The following is a 15,267-nucleotide window of genomic DNA, read 5'->3' on the forward strand; positions in this document are numbered from 1 at the left end:
TATTTTGGGATGCTTTAGGGGATTTTGGAGGGGGTTTTGGATGTTTAGGCGTGATTCCGGGGTGTTTGGGGGTGTTTCGGGCGGGGTGGATGTTCTTGCCTAAGCCGTGCATGGGAAGATGCCCCCGCAGTGCCGGCCGGGCGGTGCAGGGCCGGGGGCAGCGGTGCCGACCCCTGTCGTGGCCTCACCGTGCCCGGTCCTGGCCGGTGCCTGCCGTGGGCAGGGATGGGTGGAGAGCACGGATTGCGGCTGGGGACACGCTGAACTGCTTCCCTTAGCAGCATGTCCCCTGCCCTCGCCCCCAGCTCTTGGCTCTGTGCCTGTGCCGGACAGGGGCGGGTGCCGAGGGCTGGCACTGCCCAAGTGCCCAGTGCGGGGGCTTGGGACAGCTCCTCCATCCACCTGCCCAGGGCAGGACCGTCCCCCCAGCCTGGCCAGCACAGCCCCGGGTCTCGGTACGTTTTTCAGCCTGTCACTGAAACACTGCAGAGAGAAGTTCTGGGGTAGGGAGGAAGGGGAGGGTTTTCCTGCCCAGCTCTCAGTGGGAATTTGCTCAGGTAGGAATTATCAGCTGGAATAGGGAGCAGAAATATATATCAGTAGGATGAGCCCTCTTCATCCTGCACAACATTCTCCCCTCCTGGAGACAGACTCTTTTTATTACAGCTTTTTCTACGTAAATATAAAAAAAGCAGCATTGTAATGAAGCAAACATCTGTTCCACCCTAGTGCTGGACCCAAATCCAGCAGACAAAGGCATCCCCATGATGTTCTGAGGGAGGGGCTGTGTTGCTCCTCAGACCTCTTGGGCTTTTCAGTTAATTTTCTTGCGCTTCCGCTGTCCTGCTGGCGCCTTCTGCATGGGCAAGGGCAAGGACAGAGTGCCCAGCTTGTGGTTCTGGTCGTTCTCCAGCCCCAGCCCCCCTTTGGCCTTGGATATCTTCAGCCGCAGGGCCTTGGCGATGTCCAGGATCCTGGAAAACAATGAAGAAACACCATCAGTGGGGCTGCCGAGCCTCCTGTGCCATGACACCGCATGGATCCCTGGCCTCCTGCCCTAATCCGAGGAGCAGCCAGCAGCTGACACCTGCTGGGAAATGCAGGTCCTGCACCTACAGACACCACCTGTGGAAAACTAAATCCTGACCCAGATGCCAGGGTAGTTTCAGGGCTCTCCCAGGGCCTCCCTGTAGGAGGATCCCAGCAGGTGTGAACACACAGGATGGCTCACCTGCTCTCCTGAAGCTTCATGTCATTCTGCAGGACGGTGAGGTCTGTCTGGAAGTTGTTGATGTGCAGAGCCAAGAGAATGACATAGGCAGTGATTTTAGCCTTCATGGATGCAGAGACTAAATTCTGGACACTGTGTGGCAAAAGAGAGAACTTGTGAGATGTGGAGTGTATGGGAGTTCCTGATGGCGTGTCTGTGGCCACTCAAGCTGACCTCTGCCCTATCTGTGCCTCAGGAGCCTCACACAGTGTCCCTTACCTGCCGTTGTTGTAGGTCAGTGAGGTGAAATTCTTCATGAGTTTCCTGCTGATGATGTGTGGGCACTCGGGACCCATTGGATCTAGACCAGAGACGGGCTTGGCAAAAGGATGAGGAACACACACCCACCCATCATAGCAGCACATGTATCACCCTGACACTTATAATGGAATATCACAGAATATCCCATGTGGGAAGGGACCCACAAGGATACCTGAATCCAACCCCAAGAATCCCACCATTTATCACCTCTTCCCAGGAACACAGAGACCCTAAAAGAAGCCTGGGCCCTTGACTTCTAGGTTTCATAATTCTTCAGGTCTGAGAGGCTCCTGACAGCTTTTATTTTCTTCATAAAAGGGATCTCCCACTTCTACACTAGACAATCTAAAATACACACACACTTAAGTGTGTATTTCTTTTGCCACAAAAAAACTAATAAAGCTGAGACCACATTTACAAGTCCCTATTATGACCAAGACTAGTCATTCCCACATCCTCCTTAGCAGTCCTACAGGTGACTCCTGTGTCCCCAGGAACACAGGAGGACACTACAGCCAGGCTTGCCACTTCCTCCTCCATCAGCCCTGCCACAGACTGAAAAGGACATTCAAATACACAAGTTCTGTGGAAGATTGGCAAGCCTGGAAAATCTCAACCAAAGTGTTTCGTGTCGTGTTGTTTCAAAAGCAGGACCCTGAGGACAGAAGAGATCCCCATACTCAGCTGACAAGCAAGGGATGCCAAAGACATTCCCAAAAGCACATCTTCATGAGCTGAAAACTCTCTTACGCTTCTTCTTGATCACTTTCAGGTGGCTGAACTTAATGAGGGTGTCCAGGAACCAGAGGCATCGGGCTTTGTGGTCTCTGCTCTTCTCATCAGCAGGCAGGAACTTCAGCTCCTCCAAAACAAAGGAGCAGTGGCTGCAGGAGAGGGAGGAGGAGTTCAGCTCCACAAAGAGCACCTCGCTGCTGTGCACATAACTATTCCCCACGTTCCCCAAGGCAGGTGTTGCTCAGCCATGCCTGGATCACACGTTCCCCTCTGCCCCACGGCAGCTCTCGCGCCCCCAGTCAGGACATGGCCCTCAGCAGCAGCATTACCTCCTCTCCTCTGCCTTCTTGGCGATGTCCTCCGCGGTGGCGCTGGCCAGGGCAGCTGCTGGCACCCGCAGCGCCTCGTACTCGGTGGGGGACAGGACTGGCAGGGCTTTAAGGAAAAGAACAGGCCTGGGCTCTCCCTTCCAGGGACAGCAGCCTCTAACAGACTGTGGCACAACCCAAGTCACTTCTGCATGGCCAGCCTCACCACTATTCCCAGTGGAACTGCTGCCAACAGGGACAGAATCCTGCTCAACACAGAATTACCCTGCTCCCAGCTTTTGGGTTGTGAGAGGTAAAGGCTGGGCTCACTCCCAGATGGGCACATCGAGGTTTACAGACACGGAAACCCCTGTGACCAGGAAAAGATACTGTCCTCGAACTTGTACACGTGCTCCGGCCTGTCGGCATCCTCGTGGCACGGCGGGAGGAAGGTAGAGATGGTCTGCACGTCATCCTGGGCCACATCCTGCATCAGAGCTTGGGAGGGAAGCAGGAGGGGAGTGTTTGGACTGTGCAAAGCAAAATGCAGAGAACAGGAACATAACCCAAATCCTCCCTTTAGACGCAAGTCTACTCAATGGTGTCTCTTGGGTCAACACCAGTTTAGTCACAGCTGGAGCTTTAAACATTTAAAACTTCTACCAAGAACCTTCTGCTCCTTAAAATTTAGAAAAACCATTCCAGACTAGAGAAACATTTAGGAAAGAAGGGCACCAAGATGTCTGGCTGCTGCTTGATGGGCAGAGCACAGTTTTGGCACCCTGGGTTCCAGTGAACACCTACTTGGCACAAAGCAGCTCTGGGACCACTGTCAATATCCACCCCAGAACAAAAGCTACTGGGTTTTACATTCAACAGACACTTCTCTTGTGCATGCCAATGACACTCAGGATCCCAGAAGTGCTCTGGAGGGCTTCTGTCCGCCCTCCTGCTCAGCATAGGGGGGTCCACAGCACAAAGTCAGGGCAGCCACAGCTCTGTCCTGCCACAGCCTGGAAACCCCCCGAGATGGTAACCCTGCACCATGCTGTGACCTGTCTCAAGGGCGCAACAGTCTTTGAGGTAAGTCTGTGCCATTTTCCACAGCTATGCCACTGAGTTCAGACCAAGGTCACTAGCTTTATCCCAGTGAATGCATATCCAGGCACTCCCACAAGAACTCCCAATAATGGGCAGGATGAACACTGAGGTCACAGGGCCTTTCCCTCATTCAGGCAACTCCCACACCAAGACTAGCAGGAGCAAAAGGAAGCCGTTCCCTCATGTGTGCCTTTCTCAGCTGTTAGACCAGCTGCTTCTTCAGTCACTCCCCACTTGGCAAGGACAGGAAAAGGCCCTTCAGGCTGCCATCCTTAAACGCTGAGACAGAATCCTCTTACCTGTCACTCCCTTTGCATCTATAATGTTTGCTGCTGCTTTTGTCACAGCTGTGCTCACGATGTCGTTGCCCACAGCGTTCATGTGCCGAGAGCTCAGCGCTCGCTTCTGCTTGCTGGTGCCAAAGGCCTCGATGCACAAATCCACCTGTGCAGGAGAGACACACATTAAAGTACCCTGTGCACCCAAACCCCATCATTCATTCCACAGCCACATCCTCTAATAAAACTTCAAACACTTCACAGGGCAACACCTGCATGTGGAGGTGCTGGTCTGCGAGGGGCAGGAAGCTCCTGGGATGGCGATCCTGCCTAAAATAACCACGAAAATACTGCCAAGTCAGGCACTAACTGTCCTGCCTCCAGGGCACAGTGACGGTGCTGCACCTGCAAAGGTTTATCCTGGAGGACACCAAACACCCCAGCCTCACACAAGCATCACCTGCCCCTGTTGGCCGGATACTCACAGCAGAATGTGACATGGGGTTTCAACTTTACCTTCTCCCTGTAGGATTTTTTCTGATAATCCTTTGTGTCATCAGGTATCAAGTTATCTATAAAAGAACAGAAGTTAGTCTGCTTGGATGGCAGCAACCAGGACAGGAATGCCTTAAGCGTGACTGACAGACTTGGCACATCACATCAGGATCAATTCCACAGGGCTTGGCCACTTAAAGAACACATCAAATATGAGAACCCAGAACAAAAAAAGAGCTTTTGCTATAAAGCCTATGGGTGCAATGGAGTGTGGCCAATTGGGTGTGGCCAAACCCAGGTCCTCCTTCACAGAGTGAAAATCAGCTCTGAAAGACTTGATCCTTTGGGTTACCCTCCCGGGTCCCATGACAAAAACTAGTTCTGCTGAAGACAACCTGTTTTATTTTTCAGGGATCCAGTCCTCCCTCAGCAGAGCACACCCAGATAAAGCTGCACTTGGGCAGCGACACTCTGACTCTCACCTTCACACTCCCTGCTTAACCTCCACTCTGGTCTCACTGTGCTTCCCTCTCCCACTGTTCCTCACAGCGTGGAGGAGTGAAGGAATCCTCCTTCCTCCATGCTGAGGGAACAAGGCAGGAATGAGGAAGATAGAGCAGCTGAGAGCTGGAGGCACATACAGGCCTGACACGGACCGGGCCAACACCCAGCACCTCCCACCTGAGAGCAGAGGCTGCATGTTGAACATTTCGGCGTTGTAGACCTCCATCTGCCCAGAGTCCTTGTCCAACACACCTACAAAGTACCTGGGGAGAACAGGGGCAAGTGATTGGTGGGAACCAGAAATGACTTAAACTACGTGGTCTTCCCACCCCTGCCATTTTTCCTGCCTTGCACATTCGGAATGTCATGATAAACCAAGTTATCCCCAAGGCACGTGTACATACAAAAACATAACATCTCACTGCTCTAAGTAAATGTAGAAGTCTTAAGGCAACTAAACTAGGTGAAATGTAGGTCCCACCACAGCTCTGAGCCAGGCCAAGGGAAGGGACTAGAAGCTCTGTGTCTGAGCAGCCCCTCTCTACTCCCAGCTCCTTCTTCCATACCTGCACAGGGAGTTGCACCTCATGACCCCGCTGCCGAAATTGTGCCCCACGTAGCAAAGCCGCTCTGTCTCTGAGACCTGGGAAACCAGGGAGAACTCCTTGAACACAGGGCTGTTGGGGACCTTCCCTGCCTCTGCCTTGGTGCCACCAAGCTCTGCACTCCCAGGAATCATAACTTAAACCCAGACTGTACCAGCATGGCGAGCATGTACAACACCTCACTGTGATCAAGCCTTAATAATTCACATTAAAACGTGGTTTTCAATGACCCACTAAAGCTCCAGAGCTGCTGAGCCCCTGTAATTTACCAAGTGAAATCCAGAGCCAGCACAGGAGTGGCTCAGCCACCTAAATCTATTTCCAATGCATTATGAGAACGTGTTGGTGTCTCTGCTCTGCTACAGTGAATTTCCCCCAAGGACTTGGGCTGAAAAGTCATTTATTCCTCGAGGGAAGCAGCTGTAAAGCTTAACAGCAGCAGCAGAAAGCACCTTCTGACTGTACCCTTGTTTCTCTCTCCACGGAGAGACCTTCTCATAATGTAATTTAGCCAGACAAAGACAGCTTTGGTGAAGAATTCCCTGTGTGAACAGAACACAACAGATTCCGTGACCTTTGGCAGGTCCCTGGTCCCTGCTCTGCCTTCCCAACCCCGCAGCTCCACCAGCCACATCAGAGCCAAAACCCCCTCCCAGCCCCAGGGAGCTCCTGGCAGCTGCAAAACATCTCTGTGGCACAGGCTGGGCTGAACTCTGAGAGGTTTCTAAAGAAATCTGCTGCAAAGCTTAGCACAGATTTTCACAGAATCATGACTTGGTTTGGGGTGCAAAGGACCTTAAAGTCCATCCAGTCCCATCCCCTCACATAGGCAGGGACACCTTCCACTATACCAGGTTGCTCCAAGCCCTGTCCCACCTGGTCTTGCACACTTCCAGGGATGGGGCAGACACAGCTTCTCTAGGCAACCTGTGCCAGGGTCTCCCCACCCTCACAGGGAACAATTTCTAGTTCCCACCTGCAGGAGCTGCCTCGACCACGGCCCTAAGGGCAAAAGAGAGTCAGAACCCTCCACTCGCCCGCGGTGGGATCGGCACGGGAATTCCAGGTGCAGCTCGTGCCGTGACCTGCAGCGGCCCCGCGTGTGGCCATTGCCCGACTATGGCTGTGACCTGGTTATCACCTTATCGTACATTGCTATCACAGCATTCTTGCAACAAGCGTGGGTAGTGCCTTCCCAAATCTTCGTTCGTGAAGCCTAGCCATGAAGGAATGAAGGAATCATAGCATCTCGGGATGAAGGCGATCTGCCTGCCCGGAGCCGTCCCCGCCCTTCCTAGGGCGGGCCCTTACCAGGATCCTGCGGTGCCTCTTTCGGGGATGCGCCGTGTCCCGGCTCCGGTACACGGTGAAGCGCAGGGACTCGGGGCTCCGCAGCCTCCCGTTGGCGAACCGCACTGTGGGACAGGGAGCCCGTGAGTCCCGGGAAGGGCCAGGACCCGCCTCGCGCCCCCAGCCCAGCCCGGCCCCGCTCACCGAGCGCCGCCGGCCGCTCCGCCTCGAGGTCCCCGCGGTAGCGCCAGGTGGCGGCGGCCATGACGAGAGCCGTGAGAGCTGAGACAACACCCAAACTCCGCGTCGCCACCGCCTCCGGCAGCGCCAATAAGCTCATCCCCGATTGGGCGGGGCGGGACGCGGCTGCCACTTATAAATAACGAGGCCATCGGTTGGCTGTGGACTGGGCGCGTGCGGTCGGCGGCCGGAAGTGGCGCCATCGGGCGGCGCGGCGGGCGGGGACGGAGCGGCGGGAGCGGGGCCGGGCCGATCCCGATCCCCATCCTGAACCCATCCCCACGCGGCCCTTCCCGCGCGACCCTTCCCGCACGGACACCGCAGGTGATCGGGAAGGGCGAGGGAGGGGAGGGCGGCGGTGACGTAGGAACTGGTGACCTCCCGGTCGGGGTGGGACCGGGGCTCTCCGGGCTCCTCTTTATGTCCCGTGAGCGGCACAAAGCGGAGTCTCCGGGTGTGTTTTTACCGGTGCTGATGCAGCGCTGGGATGCAGGTGCTGCCCTGAGAGGGACACAGAACTTGTATGTTCCAGGTGAGCACAAAAGGAAAAAAAAAGGGGGAGTGAAGGGGAGAAAAGGACGCTGCCTTCAGGAGAGCAGGAGCAGGTCTTGTTATCTTGTTATCTTATTAGCAGTCATTGGACGTTCTGGAGCTTTCAGAGGCTTTAAATCAGTTAATTTCCGAGCCGAATGTTTCGGGTGGTAACTGGTGAATGATCTCCGTGTCCTGACTCTGTCCGAGGACACACGGTGGGATTGTTGGAGTGTCTGTGCAGGGCCAGGAGCTGGACTCCATGGTCCTTGCGGGGCCTTTCCAGCTCAGGATATTCAGTGATCCCACAAGGTTTTCCCCTTCCTTGCTCCCCCATCGCCCGGAGAAGGAGAAGGAGGAGGGTGAGTGGATCGTTGCACTCTGGGGTTAAAATCCAGAATTGAGAAGAGAACGTGGCTGGGTTGGGTCACAGTGAGGGGCAGCACAGATGTGTGACACGGGGGTGCCACAGTGTCTGTGCCCCCTGAAAGGAGGCACCCGGGGCTGGGAGGAGCATTGTTTTGGGGGTGTGTGTGTTTGACCTCCCCGCAGTGGGTCAGGGCTGCAGTGTAATCATCTGTGCCAGTCATGTATTTCCAGGGAATGGAAACCCGGTGAGGAAGTTGTGGCCATTAAACATAGTAGAAATTGTGCTGATAAAACCTGAATTCCTGTGGAAAAATCTGCAGTGCGCTTCTTCTCCTGCATGATTGTGTCACCATCTGTCCCTTGCCTTATAGGGGATTTTGGGTCTTGTAGGAGAATAAAGGAATTAGCCATGACTCTGTGAGCTCTTTCAAAATATAGTTCCAGACACTAACTTCAACAAGAAATGTGGGAATCCAGTGCCTGTAGTTCTTTGACACAGGCCCTAGTCCAGGGACAGGCAGGATGATGGTTTTCCAGGCAGGATTTTGTAGATGCTTTTTCATTGCTTGCCCTTAAACTTTTCTTGGCTCTGACCATTTGTATTTATAGTAAAACTACTTGTAGCTCAACAGTTTGGTGTGTTATCTGTTCACTTGTAGGCCTTTGTTTGGCTGTAGAACTGGGCAGTTCCCTCTTCTGTGGGAACAAGATCTCTGCATCACCCTGGAGTCTGTGTGTGTTTGTTCTGGCTCGAGAGCTCCAGCCTTTCTGTGTAGTGAGAGTTAAATACCAAGCCAAATCCATGTTCCTGGAAGCAAAACTGGAGTTTGTCTTGTTTCAGGTGCACAAAGGATGTGATCACTTTTGGTGCCTGTAAGCAAGACTCCCTTGGAATTCTGAAATCCCAAATGATCAGTCAAAACAGTGACTCTTCCCTATTTCCTCTGTTCTAAATGCGTGTTGCTGCCTGGGCAGAAGTGCTTGGACGATCCCTGTAACCCACATTCCTTCCTGGGGTCCAGCTTCATTCCTTTTGCTCTGTTTGAAAATGTTGTCTTATTTTTACTCCTGAACACACATTGGCAGTGAAAGATAAACGAATCCACATATTATTTATGTTCCTGTTTCTTATTTGGAAAAGCAGCAAACACATGTGTGCTTGAGGATGGACTTTCTGAATTGGCAGACTTGCATTTGATCCCTCCTCAAAAACAAAATTCTGTCTATGTGACCTTTTATTTCAGCTGCTTTATGGTCTCCATTTGTCTAATGGTGCTGTGGTGTTGGTGTTGGAAAATAAATGTGAGCACAGGAATGTGTGTATTTGCCTTGGTCATGCAGCCTTTCTGCTCCCCAAATCTTACACTTCAATTTTTTTCATGAAAAGAGTAGAGATATTGCTGAAAGTCACCTCTTCAGTCTTAAGATAAGTTTGGTAAGATATGACTTCTGTTCTATTAATGGACAATCAAGAAAAAGCCACCCCTCAGTCTGTCTGATTGTCTCATTGAGCAGTGTGTTTTACCAAAAACTTCCTATCACTTCCCTCTCAGCCCTGTGAGGTGAGGATTAAAGTCCAGGAGTTTCCGTGGGAGGTCACTTAATTGTGTGAGCAGTTTATTTGCAAGGGTGCAGCAGGTTATTTGCAATCAGATCTTTTTACAAACCAGGGTTAAATGTTTTACTAGTGAGTTGTTTTAGTTTGGACAGATGCTGACAGGGACGAGATGATCTGTGGTGTTTGGTTTGCAGCACTGTGACATGGCTGGTGCTGAGGTCAGCTCTGTGGCAGAACCTGGATTTCCTTACTTCTCCTCCTTTTGCTCCTCCTTCTCCAGACTGCCAGCTTTGATCCTGTAACTGTGTGGTGTGGCAAATTCAGATCAGTCAGTGTTTGTCTGTCTTTCAGCTGTCATCTTTCCTCTTTAAACCCAGGTTCGCTGCAGCCTGACTGTGACCTTCAACCATGGAATCACAGACTGGTTTTGGTTGAAAGGGACCTTAAAGTCCGTCTCTGTCCCGTTATCCCAGGTTGCTCCAGGCAACCTGTCCAGCTTGGCCTCAAACACTTCAGGGACAGGGCAGTCACAGCTTCTGTGGGCAACCTATGCCAGGGCCTCACCACCCTCACAGGGAAGAATTTCTTCCTAATATCTAAGCTAAGACTACTCTCTTTCAATTTGATTCCATTCCCCCTTGTCCTGTAACTCCAAGCCCTTGTAAATAGTCTTGGTCCATCTCTCTTGTAGGCCCCTTCAGCTACTGGAAGGCCCATTTAGGTCATCCTGAAGCTTTTCTTCTCCAGGCTGAACAATTCCAATTCACTCAGCCTTTCCTTGCAAGAGAGCTACCACATTCCACTGATCAACTTGGTGGCCCATATAATGGTTTCTTCTGTTTTGTAGGATCATGGATTTTCCAGGACACTTTGAGCAAGTCTTCCAGCAGCTCAATTACCAGAGGCTCCATGGCCAGCTCTGTGACTGTGTCATCGTGGTGGGGAACAGGCACTTCAAAGCCCACCGCTCCGTGCTGGCCGCGTGCAGCACCCACTTCCGAGCGCTGTTCACGGTGGCTGAGGGGGACCAGACCATGAACATGATCCAGCTGGACAGCGAGGTGGTGACGGCCGAGGCCTTCGCCGCGCTCATCGACATGATGTACACGTCCACGCTCATGCTCGGGGAGAGCAACGTGATGGACGTGCTGCTGGCCGCGTCCCACCTGCACCTCAACTCCGTGGTGAAGGCCTGCAAGCACTACCTGACCACGCGGACACTGCCGCTGTCGCCGCCAAGCGAGCGCGTGCAGGAGCAGAGCGCGCGCCTGCAGCGCTCCTTCATGCTGCAGCAGCTGGGGCTCAGCATCGTGAGCTCCGCGCTGGGCTCCTCGCAGGGTGCCGAGGAGCCGCCCGGCTCTGTGCGGAGCGGCCTGGAGCAGCGCGCTGCCTTCCCCATGCGCCGCCTGCACAAGCGCAAGCCGCCCTCCGAGGAGCGTGCCCGGCAGCGTGTCCGGCCTGCCGTGGACGAGCCCGGGGCTGACGTGGCCGCAGAGGGCGGGCAGCCCGTCCACTCGCGCGAGGATTTCTTCTCTCCGGACTCGCTGAAGATCGTGGACAACTCCAAGGCTGACACCGTTGCTGATAACCAGGAGGACAACACGATCATGTTTGACCAGTCTTTCGGTGCTCAGGAGGATGCTCAAGTGCCCAGCCAGTCGGACAACGGCGGGGCAAACATTTCCCAGATGTCCATGGCATCCCAGGCCACACAGGTGGAGACCAGCTTTGACCAGGAGGCTGCTGCTGAAAAGAGCAACTTCCCATGTGAGAATCCGGAGGTCAGCCTGAATGAGAAGGAGCACATGAGGGTGGTGGTGAAGTCTGAGCCCTTGAGCTCCCCAGAGCCCCAGGATGAGGTGAGCGACGTCACCTCCCAGGCGGAGGGCAGTGAGTCCGTGGAGGTGGAAGGAGGAGTGGTGAGTGCGGAGAAAATCGAGCTGAGTCCTGAGAGCAGCGACCGCAGCTTCTCTGACCCACAGTCCAGCACTGACAGAGTGGGAGACATCCACATCATGGAGGTGTCCAACAACCTGGAACACAAGTCGTCTTTCAGCATTTCAAATTTTCTGAATAAAAGCAGAGGCAGTGGCTTTGGAGCCAGCCAAAACAGTGATGACAACATTCCCAACACCACCAGTGACTGCAGGATGGACAGCGACACCTCTTACCTGATGAGCCCGGAGTCGGGGCCTGCTGGTGGCCACTCGTCTGCCACTGTCTCCCATGTGGAGAACCCATTTAGCGAGCCCGCGGACTCCCACTTTGTGAGGCCCATGCAGGATGTGATGGGTCTGCCCTGCGTGCAGACCTCTGGGTACCGGGCAGCGGAGCAGTTTGGCATGGACTTCCCACGCTCAGGCCTGGGCTTGCATTCGCTGTCCCGGGCCATGATGGGCTCGGTGAGAGGCGGAGCCGGTGGCTTTCCTGGCTACCGCCGCATCGCCCCCAAAATGCCAGTGGTGACCTCTGTGCGGGGCTCCCAGCTGCAGGAGAGCTCGTCCGGGTCCCAGCTGCTGATGAACGGGAGCACGTCCTTCGAGAGTGGGCACCTGTCGCAGCCCGGCCCCCCGCAGCTCACCAGGGCGTCTGCGGATGTGCTGTCCAAGTGCAAGAAGGCGCTGTCGGAGCACAATGTGCTGGTGGTGGAGGGCGCACGCAAGTACGCCTGCAAGATCTGCTGCAAGACCTTCCTGACGCTCACGGACTGCAAGAAGCACATCCGCGTGCACACGGGGGAGAAGCCCTACGCCTGCCTCAAGTGTGGGAAGCGCTTCAGCCAGTCCAGCCACCTCTACAAACACTCCAAGACCACCTGCCTCAGGTGGCAGAGCAGCAACTTGCCCAGCAGTTTGCTCTAAGGCGCTGCCCCGGGGGCTGCCGGGGTGGGGCTGGCGGACGCTGCCGTGCGGTGGTGCCACACACACAGAGCCTCGGCTCTGCCATTGGGGATATCCGGTACCTACCTCGCGGGGTGTCGCGGGCTCAGCCGCCCGCCGGGAGCTGCGCAGCGGGCATGGGGATGTGACCCCCACAGCGAAGCACTCCCTTTGCAGGGCAGAGGGGTGACAGTGTGGGGATCTCATGAAATAGCACGTTTAGAGAACAAGAAACTGAAGTGCAAATTTCATTTTTTTTGTTGTTTTTTTTTTTTCTCTAAAGCATTTTGTAACAGTGAAAGCATTTAAGTAATTATTGTAACATGAATTGCTGCATTATGTGTGGACAGTAGCGCAGACCACTTACCTTTAAAAGAGAAAAACAGCTTTGGCTGCACCTGTCTGACATAATGCTTTCAAATACGCTAATTTTAACAATAGTTCTAGGATTATGAATGTATGTTTGGCTGTTTTGTAGTAAAGAACACTGTGTAATCAAGGTGCTTAAATTAAATACCAGACAAGTAACTTTTGGACTGCCGGGTGTACATATAACTTTAATACAGGAAGATCTGGATGTTTGGCTGACTTTTTTTTTTTTTCCCCGTAGAAACACGTATTAAGTGATAAGTGAAGTACTGTCTCTTGTTTGTGCTATTCCTAGCAGTATTTTAACCAGTTCGTATCTCCTATGTTACAATTCTATATAGGAAGGAGTCTGAACAGAGCTTGTCTGTTGTTTTGAAGGAGGGAGGTAATTTGTGATGGCTTTTTTTGCCGTGTAAGACAGTCTCCCTCTGTTTCCAGATGCCAGCAGTCCATCTGGTCCTCGTTACTGTGTGAGCATGTTGTCCTTCTCTCTTATCTCCGGGCTTTAATTTCCTCCTCTGCACAGTTACTGACTTCCCTTCACAGCTGTGGATTGTTCCTCAGATTGAACTGTCAGGAACAGTCCTTGTTTGCCATATCTCATAGAATCACAGAATATCCTGAGCTGGAAGGGACCCATCAGGATCATTGAGTCCAGCTCCTGGCCCTGCACAGGACACCCCAAGAATCCCACCATGTGCCTGAGAGCGTTGTCCAAACATTTCTTGAACTCAGACAGCCTTGTGGGGCTGTGCCCACTGCCCCGGGGAGCCTGGTCAGTGCCCAACCACCCTCTGGGGGAAGAACCTTTTCCTGAGATCCAACCTAACCCTGCCCTGACACAGCTCCCGAGTCCTGTCACTGGTCCTGAGAGTGAACAGATCAGTGCTGCCCCTCTGGGGGATGCTGAAGACCCCAGTGAGGTCTCACCTCAGTCTCCTCCAGGCTGAGCAAACCAAGGGCCCTCATCCGTTCCTCATAAGGCTTCCCCTCTGGACTATTCTACATCCTCATGGCCTCATTTGGATGCTCTGTAGTGGCTTCATGTTGTTTTTATATTGTGGTGCCCAAACTGCCCCAATGTTGAGGTGAGGCTGCCCCAGGGCAGAGCAGAGCGGGACAATCCCCTCCCTGGCCCGGCTGGCCATGCTGGGCCTGATGCCCCCCAGGACACAGTTGTCCCTCCTGGCTGCCAGGGCACTGCTGACTCATATCTCTCAATAAAATGTCATTGTCAAATCCAGGCCTTCTGCTTAAACTAGTGTCATAAAAGTACTTTTCTACATAAGCTAAAACAACCTAGTGTAAGTTTAATTTTAAAAAACAGCACTGTACCCTTTGGGTAGTGGAAATTTGTCATTCTCCATGTGAGATGTATAAATCTCATTTTAATTTCCTATTCTTTGATGCCATTGTAACTTAATACTGCCTGCAGGCTCCTTTTTTCCTTGTCACCGGTGCACACAACCTGGTGTTCAGCATCTTTAGCTTTTTAAACAAACTTTTGGAGCACTTCTGCTGATGATAAATGCTGCTCAGCTGTGCAGAAGCTGGATCAGGACAGAGACAGAGGATTCCCTGCAGCTGTCAGTGTGTCATTTGCACTTGAGCATCTGAAGTAAACAGGAACGTGGAAACACAGGGGATGGTTGGATTAATTCCTTTAAAATGTTAAGACTTTGCTATAGGGTTTACTTAATGGTCGTATTTCTGGCTCTTGATTTTTTTTTAAGCATTAAAAAAATGCAGTTTTTTAAAGCATTGGGATACGCTGTGTTTTGTTTGATAATAATCTGAGTATCGGGGACTAACAGCATTAAGCTGCATAAACACTCACCCAAGCATCAATAAAATGCAGTATTTTGTACCTTAATATTTTCTTGTGTTGCTTGCATTTCTGCTGTTTTCATTCTTAAAAAACAAGGTGTGGGGTTTTTTGGCATCACGTCCAAATTTCTTGAATTCTTATGCCGCATAGGAATAAGGCATCTGTGTGACCAAGGTGACTAATTAGGAACTAATATAAGCAGATAAACACTTGACTTATGAACTGTTTTTATAAAAAATTTAATGTGGAATGACAGTGCAGGAGGACTTCTTTCTCTGAGAAAAAGTTTGACTTGGAGCGTTTTTGGAAGCAGAAGCTTTAAATTTCATTGTCCATTGACACCGTGTGCCCGTGGAGAGGCCTGGAGCCTATGGCTGCTGAGCTGCTTCCTGAGTCTTCCCAAATGAAGCAATAAATTCCTGGGAATGGCATGAATAAATACCTAGGACCTGAGCTGTCCCCTCTCTACATGAAGGGTGTCTCACCTGGAGAGCTTATTGCCCCGAATTCCACTCAGAATTGAACTTTACACAGTGGCGTCTTGTGTGGAGGGTTCAGTATGTCAGTGTTCTGAAACATCCTGAAATAAACCCTGCATTTTTGTGCTCCTGTGTCTGACTGGATTCACTGGTTTGTTGCTCTTCAC

The 15,267-nt window shown here is 52.4% G+C and overlaps 2 protein-coding genes across 4 annotated transcripts; one reads left to right on the top strand and one right to left on the bottom strand.

Moving 5' to 3' along the window:
- Positions 1 to 638: 638 nt before the first annotated feature.
- On the bottom strand, positions 639 to 7,202 carry POLR1E (RNA polymerase I subunit E). 2 transcript variants are annotated; one of them, XM_064642362.1, is made up of 13 exons: positions 7,052 to 7,202; positions 6,869 to 6,972; positions 6,699 to 6,773; positions 5,519 to 5,595; positions 5,130 to 5,215; positions 4,470 to 4,525; positions 3,975 to 4,119; positions 2,965 to 3,072; positions 2,596 to 2,692; positions 2,282 to 2,415; positions 1,490 to 1,571; positions 1,232 to 1,363; positions 639 to 974 (listed from the first exon to the last, which is right to left on the bottom strand). In XM_064642362.1, the coding sequence occupies exons 1-13, from the start codon at positions 7,185 to 7,187 to the stop codon at positions 815 to 817; spliced, it is 1,392 nt and encodes a 463-aa protein (XP_064498432.1). In that variant the 5' UTR covers positions 7,188 to 7,202; the 3' UTR covers positions 639 to 814. The 2 variants fall into 2 exon arrangements, with proteins under 2 accessions (XP_064498432.1, XP_064498434.1); XM_064642364.1 differs by lacking the exon at positions 6,699 to 6,773.
- A 102-nt stretch (positions 7,203 to 7,304) lies between these two features.
- On the top strand, positions 7,305 to 15,226 carry ZBTB5 (zinc finger and BTB domain containing 5). Of its 2 annotated transcripts, none has more exons than XM_064642361.1 (2): positions 7,305 to 7,411; positions 10,393 to 15,226. In XM_064642361.1, the coding sequence occupies exon 2, from the start codon at positions 10,397 to 10,399 to the stop codon at positions 12,404 to 12,406; it is 2,010 nt and encodes a 669-aa protein (XP_064498431.1). In that variant the 5' UTR covers positions 7,305 to 7,411; positions 10,393 to 10,396; the 3' UTR covers positions 12,407 to 15,226. The 2 variants fall into 2 exon arrangements, with proteins under 2 accessions (XP_064498431.1, XP_064498430.1); XM_064642360.1 differs by having other exon boundaries at positions 7,335 to 7,619.
- The last annotated feature ends 41 nt before the right edge of the window (positions 15,227 to 15,267 follow it).

The sequence above is a fragment of the Pseudopipra pipra genome, chromosome Z (genome assembly GCF_036250125.1).
Source record: "Pseudopipra pipra isolate bDixPip1 chromosome Z, bDixPip1.hap1, whole genome shotgun sequence".
Taxonomy (NCBI): Eukaryota; Metazoa; Chordata; class Aves; order Passeriformes; family Pipridae; genus Pseudopipra; species Pseudopipra pipra.

Excerpts from the sequence above, each read along its gene's own strand:
- POLR1E (XM_064642362.1), bottom strand. The coding sequence starts at position 7,187 with ATGAGCTTATTGGCGCTGCCGGAGGCGGTGGCGACGCGGAGTTTGGGT. Across the intron at positions 4,120-4,469 it reads AAAAATCCTACAGGGAGAAG|GTGGATTTGTGCATCGAGGC; the intron begins GTAAAGTTGAAA and ends TCTCCTGCACAG. Across the intron at positions 3,073-3,974 it reads AGATGCAAAGGGAGTGACAG|CTCTGATGCAGGATGTGGCC; the intron begins GTAAGAGGATTC and ends TTCCCTCCCAAG.
- ZBTB5 (XM_064642361.1), top strand. The coding sequence starts at position 10,397 with ATGGATTTTCCAGGACACTTTGAGCAAGTCTTCCAGCAGCTCAATTAC.